Here is an 18,033-nt window from a genome sequence, read left to right as displayed (position 1 = left end):
GGTTATTTGTTATATAAAGGGCTGCTGGAAAAATATTTCTAGATTTCGTCGCTTCTCTGGAGCAAAAAGGCTCTGGTATTTTATTTTATGTAATGCGGTGTGGAGTGAAGCGAGAGTAACCTTTACTGAGTGCTTGATTTTGCAAGTCACAACATTAATTGGTCTTTGCCCGGCATGTTATCTACCTTCTCTGCCCGGCTTCTCTCTCTCTCTCTCTCTCTCTCTCTCTCTCTCTCTCTCTCTCTCTCTCTCTCTCTCTCTCTCTCTCTCTCTCTCTCTCTCTCTCTCTCTCTCTGTCAAAATCCCTCTATGTATCTCTAACTGTACCTCTCTCTCTCTAAATCCCTCTCTCTCTCTCTCTCTCTCTCTCTCTCTCTCTCTCTCTCTCTCTCTCTCTCTCTCTCTCTCTCTCTCTCTCTCTCTCTCTCTCTCTCTCTCTCTCTCTCTCTCTCTCTCTCTCACCATTGGCACAGGTGCACTAATTAAGGATTACTTAGAAGCGGTATATTTTAAGAGATTTGGATCGTCATGGTGTTGACAATGTTCGGTACTTGTATGTGATTACCTGAGTGTGTCGCCAGTTATCTGCAACAATGTGTGGGGGTTAACTTACGTTTAAGTGAATGCAATATTGATATTACCACGTTCCCTGGGTTTGAGCCCCGGGCTGGGAGGGTCGACTGGGCACCGAAAAATAATAAGACTAAATTGCTCAGTTCGTGCAAACGAAATATTTTGCACTTTATATATTATTATTTTTAATTTTGTTTATTATTATCATTTGTTTTTAAGTATCATTATTTTTATTCACATTTTATTTATTATTATTTTCGTATTGTAATTACTGGTGATTTTTTTTATTTAAAATAATATTGTTATTATTATTATTATGCCTTTCATGTCCTGATTTTAAAGTTTGCCAGCTAAAACTGCAGCTTTTCTGTTATCTGTAGCGATGCGGGGATTTAATATTTTTAACGATTCTAATTGTGTTTTCAGCCATACATTTGCAACATTTTTTTAAATGGATGAATTTACTGTATTGTTTGGCCGCCATTGTGTTGCTAAAATGATTTCCGTAACTGTGCGTGTTTCGGGGGTGGTAAGGGCGTCGAAAATGGTCTTTTTTGTTAAGCGAGAATATGTGGTAGTCACTCAAGTTTAGTTTTTGGTAGTTTTGTTCGCAGTTTTGGTAGTTTGGTCCTGGGGGAAGAGACTTGTAGCGAAGCTAAATGGAGATGTACAGTTTCGGACCTTTGTAGAATACTCAGGGACCTGCCACATACTCTCAGAGGTTACATGTCAGAATTGGATTGGATCATTTGCCATCATTTTTCTTCTCACAAGATGCACAACACTATCTGGAATTTTGTCTAGCAGCTATTTATTTATTTTTTTTAGATTTGATTTGGAAGTGGTATAATGTTCTTCGTCTCATGGCATTTAGGTGACCTGCTACCCTTCGTAAATAGGTTAGTTTTCTAGTGCATTTGACTGCAACAATTTCAAGTGTCGAATAAAGGACAAGCTGTCATCAATTTCCACTCCTAATGTGGTAATTTGATGAGTTGTTTATCAGTGTTTTCTTGTCTTATGACAAGATGATATATTTGGTGCCTTCGTGTTTTCTTTTTCTGGGAGAACAATTACTTGTTAACTTCGTCTTCAAGATAAGATAGTCTTAGGGTTTTCTTGTGTCTTCTTTCTACTTTCCTGACAACGTCAGTGTTCAATCATGTGCACACAGGCACCAGCCTCTGGTCAGGAAGTCATGGGAACAGAGGTTCTTCAACAGTGGTGTACAGGAGAGCAGTGCTCCGATCACACTGTCCTGAAGTAAATACACCTGGCCGGCGATGAGTCACAATAACGTGGCTGAAGTATGTTGACCAGACCACACACTAGAAGGTGAAGGGACCACCAAGACGTTTCGGTCCGTCCTGGACCATTCTCAAGTCGATTGTGAATGGTCTAAATAGTCTAAATACGCCTAAATACGCTAAATAGTCTAAATAGTCTCAAGTCTAAATACGCCTCTATGGTATGTTCTCAGGAGGAATGATTATTTCCGGACAGCCTGGAAGCTCAGGTTAATTAAGTACTTTTTTCAGTGATAATTCATCTTACTCTCATCTTCAACTCGCATCATCAACTTGCATCATCTTCAACTGTCTCATGCTTGCTCGCCAGTCCTGTAAGGCAGACCTCGCTCTATGCTCCATGCAATTCCAATGACTCAGACATATGAATCCTCTTCTTCCAGTTATTTGTTCAGCTGTAACGGCAGATCTAATGCGCTTCTCGTATCTCTAAAACCAAATTGCTTGCCACCCATTATATCCTTGGTCAAGGTGCTCAGCTGTTGCCAGGATGCTGGGAAGGAGAGGAGCCTGAGGCCTGGCTAACATTCCTTGCAAAATGATTTTGTTTTTCTTACTCGTTTGTAAAGTTTCGCTATGTTAAGGGGGAATTGGTTAGGGAGTGAGCATCCCAGGTACAGCATCCCAGGTGCAGCATCCCAGGTACAGCATCCCAGGTACAGCATCCCAGGTACAGCATCCCAGGTACAGCATCCCAGGTACAGCATCCCAGGTACAGCATCCCAGGTACAGCATCCCAGGTGCAGCATCCCAGGTACAGCATCCCAGGTACAGCATCCCAGGTACTGCATCATAGGTACAGCATCAAAGGTACAGCATCCCAGGTACAGCATCCCAGGTACACCATGCCAGGTACAGCATCCCAGGTACAGCATCCCAGGTACTGCATCAAAGGTACAGCATCCCAGGTACAACATCCCAGGTACAACATCCCGGGTACACCATGCCAGGTACAGCATCCCAGGTACAGCATCACAGAGAGAGCAATCTTACTTACAGAGGAAGAACTACATCTTACAGGGGGTTAAGAAACAAGAATAGTAGTGGTAATTATTTTGACTACCCTTATTATTTGTTATTATTATTATTTGATAAGTTTTACCAATAATAACATTATGTCCCCGAGCGGAACATTTTTGGCCGTCTATCAAAAATAGGAAACATTTCGGACCTTAACCCATTGGGCACAGTATCCAGGGTATAACGTGCATTATCCAAGGGCATATCCAGGACATATCCAGGGCATACCAAGGGCATATCCAGGGCATATCCAGGGCATTATTCTTCCAAGTATTATTATCAGTGGCTGTAGCAGCAGAAATAGCAGTTGCAGTATTAGAAGCAGAAGTGGTTGGGTATCTTTGTGTGTGTGTGTGTGTGTGTGTGTGTGTGTGTGTGTGTGTGTGTGTGTGTGTGTGTGTGTGTGTAATTACCTAAGTGTAATTACCTAAGTGTAGTTACAGGATGAGAGCTACGCTCGTGGTGTCCCGTCTTCCCAGCACTCTTTGTCATAACGCTTTGAAACTACTGACGGTCTTGGCCTCCACCACCTTCTCACTTAACTTGTTCCAACCGTCTACCACTCTATTTGCATGTGTGTGTGTGTGTGTGTGTGTGTGTGTGTGTGTGTGTGTGTGTGTGTGTGTGTGTGTGTGTGTGTGTGTGTGTGTGTGTGTGTGTGTGTGTGTGTGTACTCACCTAGTTGTACTCACCTAGTTGTGTTTGCGGGGGTTGAGCTCTGGCTCTTTGGTCCCGCCTCTCAACCGTCAATCAACAGGTGTACAGATTCATGAGCCTATCGGGCTCTGTCATATCTACACTTGAAACTGTGTATGGAGTCAGCCTCCACCACATCACTTCCTAATGCATTCCATTTGTCAACCACTCTGACACTAAAAAAGTTCTTTCTAATATCTCTGTGGCTCATTTGGGCACTCAGTTTCCACCTGTGTCCCCTTGTGCGTGCTCCCCGTGTGTTAAATAGACTGTCTTTATCTACCCTATCAATCCCCTTCAGAATCTTGAATGTGGTGATCATGTCCCCCCTAACTCTTCTGTCTTCCAGCGAAGTGAGGTTTAATTCCCGTAGTCTCTCCTCGTAGCTCATACCTCTCAGCTCGGGTACTAGTCTGGTGGCAAACCTTTGAACCTTTTCCAGTTTAGTCTTATCCTTGACTAGATATGGACTCCATGCTTGGGCTGCATACTCCAGGATTGGCCTGACATATGTGGTATACAAAGTTCTGAATGATTCTTTACACAAGTTTCTGAATGCCGTTCGTATGTTGGCCAGCTGTGTGTGTGTGTGTGTGTGTGTGTGTGTGTGTGTGTGTGTGTGTGTGTGTGTGTGTGTGTGTGTGTGTGTGTGTGTGTGTGTGTGTGTGAAATATTTTACTCTACTCTGGGAAATTATGTCATCCTGTAATCGCCTCAAGAAACCTGTCTTCCTTTTACTTGATCATAGAACTGTTGCCAAGATGTCAATTGAACAAGGCACTTTGTATATTTTTTTCGGTCTTGTTAGTTCTTTCTCTGTGTCGTCTTAGTATCTTTCTCCGCGTCATCTTAGTATCTTTCTCCGAGTCATCTTTACGTCTTTCTTCCAGCAATCTTCACACAGTTGCCACAGGAAAGGAATTATCAGGGGAAAGACACTATAGCCAGAACAAGTTACCTATTCGTAAAATAATCCCTACTTGCATATACTTTATTCAACACATCATCATTCCAATACTGCTCAACACCTGACAAACTGCAGCAGACCTAAAAAAAAAAATGCAATTAATAAAAACCAATATAATTATTTCCCTTCAGATTAGGTTATTAGGAATCCCGTGTGTACGAAACGCCTCGATACATTGTTGCCAGATATCCCTCTCCCGCCATAAGCATTCCCACACAACAATTACAAGATGCTCACCCATAACAAGAAGTGATGAGGATCTGGCACACCTGGCAGGAATCCATGCCCAAGGAACTTGCACCCTTCTGTTGGTACCAAATAAGCACTAAAATCCCATCCTATTTTTCATTGGGCATTATGGCTCGGAAACGATATTCGGATTTTGAGCCTTGTTTTACCTGTCAATATGAGTGGTTCTTTCGTGAGGTTTTATTTTAATTTTAAGTTTCGGTCTAAGCTTAAGCCGGAACTGAGGTGAACGCCGCTGGCATTTTGAGGTCTTTGGCTCAGTGAGGCTTTATCTCTGCAGACATGTATGGGAGCGACTGATTAGAGGGAGATAGAGAGATAGAACACTGTGTGGGAGTGTGTGTGTGTGGGAGTGTGTGTGTGTGTGTGTGTGTGTGTGTGTGTGTGTGTGTGTGTGTGTGTGTGTGTGTGTGTGTGTGTGTGTGTGTGTGTGTGTGTGTGTGTGTGTGTGTGTGTGTGTGGAGTATATGAGTGAGTGATCGACCCACCACCTCCACACCCCCACGAAACAAATCCCCTTGAGAAGCAAGTGAATACGCGTGTCAGTTCACGTTTCCTATATACTCAACTAGTTGCGCTTGCGAGGGTTGAGCTGCGGCTCTTTGGTCCCGCCTCTCATCTGTCAATCAACTGGTGTACAGATTGCTGAGCTTCTCTAGCTCCATTATATCTTCATTTGAAACTGTGTACGGCGTCAGCCTCCACCACATCACTTCCTAGTGCATTCCTTGTCTACCCCAGTCAATTCCCTTGACAATTTTATATGTGGTGATCATGCCTCCTCGAGCTCTTCTGACTTCCTGCGACGTGAGGTGCAGTCCACGCAGCCTTTCCTCGTAACTTATGCCTCTTAGTTCTGGGACTAGCCTAGTGGCATACCTCTGAACTTTTTCCAGTTTTGTCTTGTGCTTGACAAAGTACGAGCTCCATGCTGGGACCGAATACTCTATGGCTCTGTGTGTATGTGTATTTAATATTTGTATTAATTTATATATATATATATATATATATATATATATATATATATATATATATATATATATATATATATATATATATATATATATATGCACCCAGACCCATGCGCAGATATTCCTATACACTTAGACTCGCCGCCATAACAAAAATCTCGCTATCGGCGATAACCCAAATAATAAGCAATGATGCATGGGCGGGGATGGGAGGAGTGGGGGAGGTGTGTGGGGGGGGGGGAGGAGACAGGAAATGATGGGGGAATGAGGAAGAGAGTAGGAGAGAGAGTGGGAGGAGGGCTTGGTTTATTGAGGTATGTATGGGGTGAGAGTGAAGTGAGATTTAGGAAGGTAAAAGAGTGCGTGGGGAAGGGGGTGGGATGGGGAGGGGGGGAAGTGGAGGGAGTGACCTGACCTAGCTGTTCCCTACACCTTCCCCCTCCCCCCACCATCCCCCCTCCCTCCCCTTTGCCTTGTTTGCTGGTAGTGGGGCAAACTCCCCCACTACCTGCTGCCTTAGCTTGGTCGTCGTGTGAGAGGGTCCCTGCCCGAGTGGTACTGCTTGTTTGATGGTTTGTTTGTCTACTCACCTGGATGTGTTTGTCTACTCACCTGGATGTGTTTGCACGTTCAGATGCATGCTGTTGAGCCCCGCCCTCTTGTTTTATTTCATGTGTGATCTTTGTTTGTCTGTATTTACTACTTATGTCGGCAGAATCGAGCTAGTAGCTCTTGGACTCCGCCTTTCTAACCAATGTATTTTTCCTCTATCATATCTATTACATATATTTTTATCTAACACACACACACGCGCGTGCGCGTGCACACATGTCCCCAGGAAGCAGCCCGTAGCAGCTCTTATTTACTGCTAGGTCAATAGGGACATCAGGGTGAAAGAAACTCTGCCCAATTGTTTCCGCCTCCGCCGCGACTCGAAGCCGGGCCTTTAAGACTACGACCCCCGAAAGCAAATGTGTGTGTGTGTACTCACCTAGTTGTACAAACATAGTTGTGCTTGCGGGGGGTTGAGCTTTCGCTCTCTGGTTCCGCCCCTCAACTGTCAATCAACTGGTGTACAGATTCCTGAGCCTACTGGGCTCTAACAAATCTACATTTGAAACCTTTTCTAGTTACCTTCTCTATTTAGTCTTGACGGAATTTCAGGTCTTCTTGCATAACTTCGTATCTTCATAACCTGACATTCATCAGGGCTAAAGTCTAGTCTCAGACTTCTGTAGATTATTCATTACCTCTTGTAAAGTATTGCAGTTCTCCTCAGATCTGATTCGCTTCATTACCTTATTATCACCAGGAAACATTTTTGTTAAGAATATGAGCTTACTTCCTCTGTTAAATTGTTTATGTACATTAGGAACACGATGGGCCCTTAGTACCTAACCTTGAGGCACTCCACTCGTTACCTCTCTCCAGTCTGAGAGGTAACGCACCTCCTCTGACTATCTTCACGGGCTCACCATAGCCCGTGCTACATGGACACTTCGTTCTGAGTAGCTAAATCTGAAAAAACAGCAACAACAAACTCTGACTATAGTTCCTTCTCTCTTCCTGAATGGAACACTCTCGTCCACTATAGTGCTCTTCTAGATCCACCAATCTGTTTTTTTCTACTTTGCATAGGAGTCACGTGTGAAAAACAGTGCCAAAAGCTTTCTGGCAATGCAGGAAAATGCACTCTGCCCAATCCTCTTCCTACTGTTTGATTCTTATCATCTTGAAATAGGAAAAAGTTGGCCAAACAGGATTCTAATTTGCTGAATCCATGTTGATGCTTGGAAATAAAATGCATATTTTCTAAATGTTCTCAACGTCTTCTTTTTATCAGTCTTATCAATATCTTACAGAGAATGCGGGAAGTTCCACCCCGTTATTAGTGAGGAGTGGAAGACTATACCAAGAGGTACACACAATACTGCAGCTGCCTCTTTTAGGATCCTCGGTGAGAAGATCTTGCCAAGGCCTGTGTGTGTGTGTATGTGTGTGTGTGTGTGTGTGTGTGTGTGTGTGTGTGTGTGTGTGTGTGTGTGTGTGTGTGTGTGTGTGTGTGTGTGTGTGTGTGTGTGTGTGTGTGTGTGCGTGTGTGTGTGTGTGTGTGTGTGTGTGTGTGTGTATGTGTGTGTGTGTGTGTGTGTGTGTGTGTGTGTGTGTGTGTGTGTACTCACCTAATTGTACTCACCTAATTGTGCTTGCGGGGGTTGAGCTCTGGCTCTTTGGTCCCGCCTCTCAACCGTCAATCAACTGGTGTACAGATTCCTGAGCCTATTGGGCTCTATCATATCTACATTTGAAACTGTGTATGGAGTCAGCCTCCACCACATCACTTCCTAATGCATTCCATTTACTAACTACTCTGACACTGAAAAAGTTCTTTCTAACGTCTCTGTGGCTCATTTGGGTACTCAGCTTCCACCTGTGTCCCCTTGTTCGCGTCCCACCAGTGTTGAATAGTTCATCCTTGTTTACCCGGTCGATTCCCCTGAGGATTTTGTAGGTTGTGTGTGTATGTGTGTGTGTGTGTGTGTGTGTGTGTGTGTGTGTGTGTGTGTGTGTGTGTGTGTGTGTGTGTGTGTGTGTGTGTGTGTGCGTGTGTGTGTGTGTGTGTGTGTGTGTGTGTGTGTGTGTGTATGTTTGTGTGTGTGTGTGTGTGTGTGTGTGTGTGTGTGTGTGTGTGTGTGTGTGTGTGTGTGTGTGTGTGTGTGTGTGTGTGTGTGTGTGTGTGTGTATTTCTGTATTTATGTGAGTGTGTGTGTGTGTGTGTGTGTGTGTGTGTGTGTGTGTGTGTGTGTGTGTGTGTGTGTGTGTGTGTGTGTGTGTGTGTGTGTGTGTATTTCTGTATTTATGTGTGTGTGTATATATGTGTGCATGACATGTGTGTATGTATGTGCATGTGTATGTGGTAATGAGCGCTAACTGCTGTATATGCTGCCGGGTAACTGATGCTAATACCTGTGTGATGCTGCCGGTGATGGGAGATAATATCTGTGTGATGCTGCCGGTGATGAGAGATAACATCTGTGATGATGCCTTATTACGACTCGCAATGCATGCGTATGCCGCCTGATGATGCCCAGCTTGAGGCTGGGCATGCTACCTTACCTTGAGATTGCTGTAAAGACCAATTTCCTTCGACGGTATGGCCAACCAGGCTGTTTGACGCCGCTGCTCGCAGCCTGCCTTCTGTATCACACAACGGGTGACCAGTTATCCTTCAGAGGTGTTCATCATGTTCCGTTTTGAACACCGTGAGAGATCGGTTAGTTATGCCGCTTTACGCATAGCGGGAGATTGCTGCAGAATCTTGGGCTTTCAATGTTGATGGGGATTGTCTCTACTTTACAACGAGGAGGTTTTGCACTTCCTGCCGTGCCTTCTGGTCCTGTTGAGAGTTATTTGCGTGCGCAGATTTACGTGCGTACAAATATATGTGTATGCTGTCGCGCGGTAAAGGCAAATAGCTGAGTATGCTGTCAGGTGATAGGGGGGGAATAACTGAATATGCTGTCACGCGATAAGGGCTAATAACTGGGTATGCTGTCGGTGAGGAGAACTAGCAGCAGTGTGATCCTGCCGCTGATGGGAGATCACAGTTATATGATGATGCTGAGTAATGGTATATATATATATATATATATATATATATATATATATATATATATATATATATATATATATATATATATATATATATATATATATATATATATATATATATATATATATATATATTCTGCAGAGTTTCGCTCTATCGTACCCCGTTCTGTGCAGTAGTTCACCACCAGTCCTGTGCCAGTTATCTAACAGTTAATTTTTCAAATATCTGCCAGTCTGCCAATTTAGCAGTCTGCCGGTCCGGTGCATCAACAGTCTTTCAGTCATAGTGAGTCTGCTAACAATTAGCCTGTTAATCTACTAGGAGTTAGTCTACTAGCAAATTGACAGTATATATTTAGCATCGGTACTGTCGGGTTACACATTTATCAGTCTTTCAGTCTACCTGCTTAATAGTCTACCTGTTTAACAAGCTAGGAGTCTACCGAAAGTTTCTAATTGTCTGTTCTCAATCTACCTTTTAGACTACGAAGAGTGTGTAGGTGGGTGTGTGTGTGTGTGTGTATTCACCTAGTTGTGTTTGTGGGGTTGAGCTTTGCTCTTTCGGCCCGTCTCTCAACTGTCAATCAACTATTTTACTAACTACTTTTTTTTTCTCCACACCCCAGAATGCAGCCCGTGACAGCTGACTAACTCCCAGGTACCTATTTACTGCTAGGTAACAGGGGCATTCAGGGTGAAAGAAACTTTGCCCATTTGTTTCTGCCTGGTGCGGGAATCGAACCCGCGCCACAGAATTACGAGTCCTGCGCGCTATCCACCAGGCTACCAGGCCCCTATGTGTATGTATGTGTGTGTGTGTGTGTGTGTGTGTATGTGTGTGTGTGTGTGTGTGTGTGTGTGTGTGTGTGTGTGTGTGTGTGTGTGTGTGTGTGTGTGTGTGTGTGTGTGTGGTGGAGACTGGGTGGGTAGCATGGGACATTGACTTCACGTAAAACACACTCAGGGCAAAAAAAAAACTAGATAATATCTACTGTCTCCTAACACAAAAGGTACAACTCCCCCCCCCCCCCTTCCACCCCTTTTAACCTCTCTCACACACACACACGGGCGCGAGCACACGCACATATGCACATTAAAACACGCACACACACACACACACAAGCACACACATTCACATATGCACTCAGAAAGAAATTTTCTTTGAAAGAAAATTTTCAGTGTCAGAGTAGTTAAATGGAATGCACTCGGAAGCGATGTGGTGGGGGTTGACTCCATACGCAGCTTTAAAGGTACATATGATAAGAGCCTAGTAGGCTCAGGAATCTGTACACCAGTTGATTGACAGTTGTGAGGCAGGACCAAAGAGCCGAAGTTCAACCTCCCCCCCCACAACCACAACTAGGCAAGTACAATTAGGTGAGTACACACACACACACACGCACACACACACACACACACACGCACACACACACACACACACACACACACACACACATCCTGCGCCTTCCTGACTCTTCAGAAACAAGAAATGCATTCCCTCCCCCCCCCCCACCCTCTCTCCACCATCCCTAGGCCCGGACTGCGAGCGTGTGCGTGTGCGTGCGTTTACGCGAGAAGCGACCGTGGAGTAGCGTAACTGCGAGAGCGAGAACCGCCCTTGTGTAACGCGATCGCAAGGCTGAAAATTCTGCCGCCAACTTTCGTTTTCTCTAAGCCTGCTGATAGCGCGGCGGCTGCACGGGGGGGGGGGGGGGAGGGGAGGAGGAGGAGGAGGAGGCGGCGCCGCTGCTGATGCTGTGGTTGGCAAATTGGGATTTAAGCAGTCCCTATTATCACGATTGTATTACGATATCATTTACTGAGAACACACTACCACTCTGGGAACCCCTTAGTTGACACCTCTTCCCCCTTGCAGCGCCCGGGGCTCCTGCTACTCTTGTAATCCCAGCGGAAACACGCAGTGGGGGGGGGGGGGGGAGCAAGAAACCAAAAATAATAACATTTGTTTGGTGTGTGTGTGTGTGTGTGTGTGTGTGTGTGTGTGTGTGTGTGTGTGTGTGTGTGTGTGTGTGTGTGTGTGTGTGTGTGTGTGTGTGTGTGTTCGAAAATGCATCTGTCGAGATGTAGCCGTTCGGGGGGTTCGTATATAGTCCCTAAGTGTTCAGATTGAAGCTCTCTTAACTACAGTACTATCAGTCTCCCCCCACCCCCCCTTTCCTGTAACTACGGTACATAGCAAAATGCTATTGACATTCGTAATAGGGAAAACTGTGTTGTAAGTCTTCGGGAACAGGAAATCAAACGATGTTGTCTGGATCGTAACGAAATATTATGGAATATCGGGAAAAAAATACCATAAAGAACAAAAAAGTACTGGATGCATGTACCATACTTAAGCTAACGTTTATAGCTAGGGCGATTAATGGGCTTCCCCCCAAGAACACCTTTATGGTCGAGATGGCAGTCATTTCAGCTGGGATTGTCACCTGTCCTTGCCGTGTGGGTTACCACGGAGGATGCCCACCGGGAGGCTAAAAATAACTCGTGGAGAGAGGATGGAAGAATCGTGAGTTGAGAGAGACATAGACAGACAGACAGACAGACAGACAGACAGCCACACAGACACACAGACACACAGACAGACAGACACACAGACACACAGACAGACAGACACACAGACAGACAGACAGCCACACAGACACACAGACACACAGACACACAGACAGACAGACACACAGACACACAGACAGACAGACACACAGACACACAGACAGACAGACACACAGACAGACATACAAACAGTCAGATATTTTGCCCTCGTGTCAGTAATCGGGAGGAGAAGAGGCAACCTTTTCATAAACTACACTTATTATATATAAAATAATATGAAAGACTAATGCATATATATTACACAATTGAAAAAAAAGACTTTGAGAAAGATGAAAAAAAAACAATTTCTTCATTCGGAAGATTCGTTTGTATTGTTTCAGAAGGAACTTAACAATCGTCTCCGCCACAATCATGGGTGCAATAGGCACTTTCTAATTCCTAAGACACTACGAATACCATGATTATATATATTTGTTTTTTACTATTCCTAAAGATACCCCAGAATTTTCAATCTCTCTGGAGATATATTGATTCCCGTTCTTGCACTTATTAATGAAACCATAATTATTTTTCCCTCCAAATAGAACTTAGAACGTTTTACCATTTTACAAATTTTGTCATTCGTAATGTACACGAATCATTTCACTTTGTATAAATAGTCTTTAATTATAATGTGTCAAAATGATGCGTTATTCCCAACAGAGAGACACATACAATTAAAAAATTAAATCCAAATAATATGAGGCAGCAGAGGCACTCGATATGGTAATATGGTAATTAGTAAACAAAATTAAGAATAGTGAAGTGTGAATATTATAAAAAATACAAATTTAATACATGCACGTGAGGAAGGATTACAGAAAGAATACGATAAGTGGGAGAGAGAGGAGAGGGAGGGGGAAGAAGCAAGAGGAAAATAACACGAATAACATCCAAGAGAGAGAGAGAGGAGGAAAAATGAAGAAGAGTTAATTCAGCGAGGAATGAAGGTGCTTGAGTGAACAAATTATACCTGTCTTGACCACGACGGGCGTCTTGAGGAGCTGGGTGGTGGTGTTGTTGTGGGCGTGGATGAGCCCCGGAGAGGGTGACGGAAGCGGAGAGATGAGAGAGGGCGTGGAGGCTGGGCTGAGGCTGCTGGTGGAGTCCTGGGCGTAGGGCTGCGCCGTGTCGGAGAAGCACGTGTATTTGGACTCCTCGGTGGTGAAGGGCGAGTACTCCGCCGACGGGGAGAACAGGGAGTCCGGAGCCACCGAGTCGAAGGGGCGCTCGTCGAACTCCTCCTTCTTGATGATCACCGGAGACGGGGAGGTCGACGCGTCGAAGAACGACAAGTTGAAGTCCGTGTTCGTGTCGAATGTAACTTCGGGGTTGGTGACCTTGACTTCGGCGACGCCTGCGCCCAGAGACCCGAGGCTCTGGTCGATCTTGAAGACGTCCATCCTCACCGAACTGTAATTGGCCTTTGGGTCTTCCAGTTTGCCTGGGTTATTAAGTGAACCACTTGTTAAGTGGTTCACTCGTCTACTGCGCTGCCTTCTGGAGTACTTGGTCTCCTGAGTGTATGAGTATATGTGTGTGTGTGTGTGTGTGTGTATGTGTGGGACGCCCTTTAATAACAATATCACGTGGTATTCTGTGTCATGCCTTTCGAGTCGTAGGTCTGTAAACCAACACTACAAGTTACACCTTCAGCGCCGCCGTCAGACTTGGGGGGGACAGGCAGGCAGGCAGGCTGGAGAACCAACTCCGCCGTCTGTTTATGCCAACGGTAACCACTAAGACGCAGCCATTCTCTATCCACTTCACTTCGACTCCAAAACAATTAAAAAAAAAGGTCTTACCGACCCAGAAACTAGGACGAGAAAATAAATAAATAGTTTCTTCATGCGAGCATAGGAACGGATAGCGTCATATAGGTCCGTGATATATCATGTACTTCTGCTGGGGTACTGGATAACAAGAGTGGTTTAGAAGTGCCCCCACAAGCTAAAGTACTCCTGCTGCTGCTACTACAGCGCCTGCACTCAGTATTCCGCGCGGCAGGTGCTGGAGTGTCTCCTGCTCCTCCTCCAAACCCTGCCGGTGCGAAGGGCGAGTTAGCCGGGCCGGAGTACCCAGGAGGGGGGGGAACGAACGACTCCTGCCGCAAGGTTTTCCACCACAGCGATGACCGCCGCCACACACACACTCGCCCGGACGTTCGTGCTCGTCCACTCTACACCGCCGACTGACGGAGCACATCGCCAAGACACACCTGAAGTTTTTACCAAGTCCCGTTGGCTGGTGTGGGGAGGGGGGTGTGGGGGGCGTCGGCAGTAGTACAGGAGGGGGGAGGGAGGTGGGAAGGAGGCAGATTCAACCCCCCCTCCCCCCCTCTCCTGCCTCCTCCCATCCCATCCCCGCTCTCCCCCTCCCACTTTTACCTCCACCTCCCTAGTTCTTGGGTCAATGAACGGGACGAGGTGGTGGTGGTGGGAGGGGGAGGGGGAGGGAGGGAAGGGGGGGTGTAACTCACGGAGCCTCGGTGCCCGGGGCATCATGCCCACTGCGGCCTCGATCACGTCTCACCGTCAAGCTAAAAGCCTTTTTTCTAAGCAGTTTCGCTACACTGTGAAAAGGAGAAAGATACCCATCCTCACCCCCCATACCCCCTCCTCCTAATACTCCCTCACCCGTTCTCTGAGGGGAGGAGGTAGGGAGGGGGGAGGGGGGATGAGGTAAAGGTGATGGGGGTTGGGTGGGGAGGAGGAGGAGGAGGGGGGTGGTCACACCTGAGCCAACATCTCAGCCAATCACGACACACGTCTCAGGTGACGTCACGCCTGTCGCACTTCTACCGTAATTCATAAACACAACTCCCCCAGCGCTCAATTGGGTCACAAGACTGCTTATACAATAATTGTTCCCCCCGGTTGTTCACCAAAAAAATATATATAAAAAATAAAGTAAATAACTCAACAAGGATAATCTTATACCGTTACTCCGCGTTACTATAAGAAATAAATCTGGCCCTTGTGAAGGATATTGACCCCTTTCATTACATTTAATTTTATAATATCAATAATCTTAATGTTATAATAATCAATGAATGCTTGTAGAAAATCAGTGTATAGTTATAACCAATCAGGAAATGCTTGTAGGCAATTATGGTATGTTTTTTTTGTTCCAATAAGTACATATTTAAATCCAAACAATGTATGCTTGTAATCAGTGTGTGTGATGTAAGGCATTCCGCGTAACCTTGTAGCCAATCAGTGTATACTCAATGTGAATCAATGTATGCTTGCAGCCAATCAGTGTATACTCATTGTGAATCAATGTATGCTTCCAGCCAGTCAATGTAGGATTCAGATCAATCAGTGTATGCCTCAAGCTAAATAATGGATGTTTGATAGCAATTAATGTCTGTGTGTTGTTAATCAGTGCATGCTTTTAGTTAATTAGTTTATGATAGTACCCAATCAGTATATGTTTGTATCCAATCAGTTTATGATTGTAGCCAATCAGTGAATGCTTCTAACCAACTACTGTATGCGCATATCCTACTGTTACATGATTGTCACAATGAATAAAAGCGCATTGCCAATCAGTGTATGATTGTAACCAATCTTGTATGCTTGTATCCAGTCATATGAATAAAAGATTAAGAGCAAAACCAGCTGACAGTGTTTTCCGTAAGATCTGAGCACTGGGGTCTTTATTGTGAGTAGTATTTCTCTCATAAGAATTTTATAAAGTCCCTGTGAGTTCCAGGGTTTTAAATAACCCTTGTGAGTTCAATTGGTTTATATAGTTCCTGTAAGTTCAGTAGATTTATATAGTTCCTGTAAGTTCAATAGATTTATATAGTTCCTGGGAGTTCAATAGTTTTATATAGTTCCTGTAAGTTCAATAGCTTTCTATGGATCTTTTGATTTCAAGAGTTTTATGCTTAGTTGACCTCAAAGGTTAAATATTGCTTTTGTGAGTACAAGAGTTTAGAAGCCTTTGTGGGTTCAAGAGCTTTAAATGGATCTTATAAGATTAAGAACTTTATGCAGCCGTTGTGAGCAGAAAAGCTTCACAAATCCCTTGTGAGTCCAAGAACTTTGAAAAGCCCAATTGAGCTGAATAATTCCAAAAAATCCTAGTTGTGAGCTCAACAACTCTATATATATATATATATATATATATATATATATATATATATATATATATATATATATATATATATATATATATATATATATATATATCTTATCCACAGTAAACCACCCACCCCCATTCCCACACAGAATGTTTCTCATCGGAAGTAGATCTGAAATGACAGTAGCCAGAGACCTATTCAAGTTCAAGTTCAAGAAAGTTTATCGAGAAAGGGAAGTAGATCCCAAAAGGATAGAGTAGATTAGGCTATTTCAACCCTCGTAAGAGCTACTTGTTGCTCGCTTCCGCAACACACCCCTCGCCCCCTCCCCACCTACAAAACAAAAAAAGACTACCTATCACCCGCTCGTTAAACTACTATGCTACGATAGCTACCAGGAAAGCCAAAATCGCGTGCATGTCTGCGCCTTCCGACACGGCTTCGTTTCCTAGAGTACCCCAGGGAAAAATAATGTACATTTGCCCTCCTAATTACAAAGGAGGAATAATAATAAGACAGGAACGACCGGTTCAATCCCCTTCCTCCCTTCCCAAGAAATGAGAATGGTGAAGGATTTCCATCCCCCTCTCACCTCTCCCTCTTTCTATCTTTCTCCATTTCTCTATCAGCTACTCAAGGGGTAAAAATAGGCAGGAAACTTCAGCATGGAAAATACTGTATCCCTTCACAGCTATTCATTAGCAACACTTGGCAGGAAAGTACACTAAAGATGGTACTCTTTTTCCCTTTCTAGGTGTGATTCGACAAGAAAGTAGCCGAAGGAAGGTACTGTACCCCCCTCCCAGATGCACACGGGCATGATTGGGCAAGGAAGTACTCGAAGGAAAGTTCTGAACTCCGTCCCGGCATCACACTGGCATGACTTGGCAGGGACTAATTTAGAAACCGTAAAATAAAGGAATTTTAAACCGGTCTCTGTATGGAAATTACTTTTCTTTTAAATTTATGTATGAATTCTTTATTGTAAATAATAATAATAATAATAATAATAATAAACAAAAATAATTATTATCTATAAGACATAATGTCAGTTTGACTGTCTTCGTGTTGTATGGCTAGCCTCATACAACATTGCAGCAGGAATGGTGTGGGGTTCAGAACGAACATAGGCTGGTCGGGATCGGCATAAGTTAGATAATTTAGGAAATATTTATACTCTCTCTCTCTCTCTCTCTCTCTCTCTCTCTCTCTCTCTCTCTCTCTCTCTCTCTCTCTCTCTCTCTCTCTCTCTCTCTCTCTCTCTCTCTCTCTCTCTCTCTCTCTCTCTCTCTCTCTCTCTCTCTCTCTCTCTCTCTCTCTCTCTCTCTCTCTCTCTCTCTCTCTCTCTCTCTCTATATATATATATATATATACGCTTAATATTAGCACATATATAGCGATCCCTCATGCGATTTTCACGGAGTCAAGTCTGAAATATTTGGTACATTTCCCATAGAGTGTTCAGGGCTATGTATTAAATTTTCTGAAACAACTGTAATAAATTACGGTTGTTTCAGCACTTTGTAACAATACATTTTCTGAGACAAGGGGGAGGGAGGAGAATTAAGGGAGGGGCAAAGTGGGCAAGTGGGAATGGAATAGGGAAATGGGATGAAGAGGAGGGGAAAGGGGAGAGACCGAATGCAGCCGAGTGGTCCGTCCGAATATATAAGAAATATTTGCCTTTTTCGAGGTAAAAAACCAGATGAGAAAGAGTAGAGGGGGAAGAAAAGAGGAAAAGGGGGAGGGGGAGGGGAAGGGGAGAGGAGAGGGGAGGCAAGATTTGTGAAGAAGACGATGTGCGTAAATGGGGATAGAAGAGAGGTGGAATGGGAGAGTGCGGGCAGATACAGAGTGTCCCGAGTACCGCCGGGTTCGCCTGTAAGTAATAATAATAATAAAAATCAAATGATTAATAATAACTATAGTACAACCTATCTA

The 18,033-nt window shown here is 44.3% G+C and overlaps 1 protein-coding gene across 1 annotated transcript in view; it reads right to left on the bottom strand.

Moving 5' to 3' along the window:
* The window catches only part of Eip78C (Ecdysone-induced protein 78C), a 79,876-nt gene extending 65,695 nt beyond the window's left edge, over positions 1-14,181 (bottom strand). Inside the window, exon 1 of the mRNA XM_069326459.1 lies at positions 12,976-14,181. Coding sequence (XP_069182560.1) covers positions 12,976-13,405 — 430 coding nt within the window. The 5' untranslated portion in view covers positions 13,406-14,181. The remainder of the gene's footprint in view (positions 1-12,975) is intronic.
* Between the last annotated feature and the right edge of the window lie 3,852 nt (positions 14,182-18,033).

The sequence above is a fragment of the Procambarus clarkii genome, chromosome 18 (assembly GCF_040958095.1).
Source record: "Procambarus clarkii isolate CNS0578487 chromosome 18, FALCON_Pclarkii_2.0, whole genome shotgun sequence".
In the NCBI taxonomy this organism is placed as follows: Eukaryota; Metazoa; Arthropoda; class Malacostraca; order Decapoda; family Cambaridae; genus Procambarus; species Procambarus clarkii.
The sequence above is the reverse complement of the archived record's forward strand: the minus strand, read 5'-3'. Positions and strand labels throughout refer to the sequence as shown.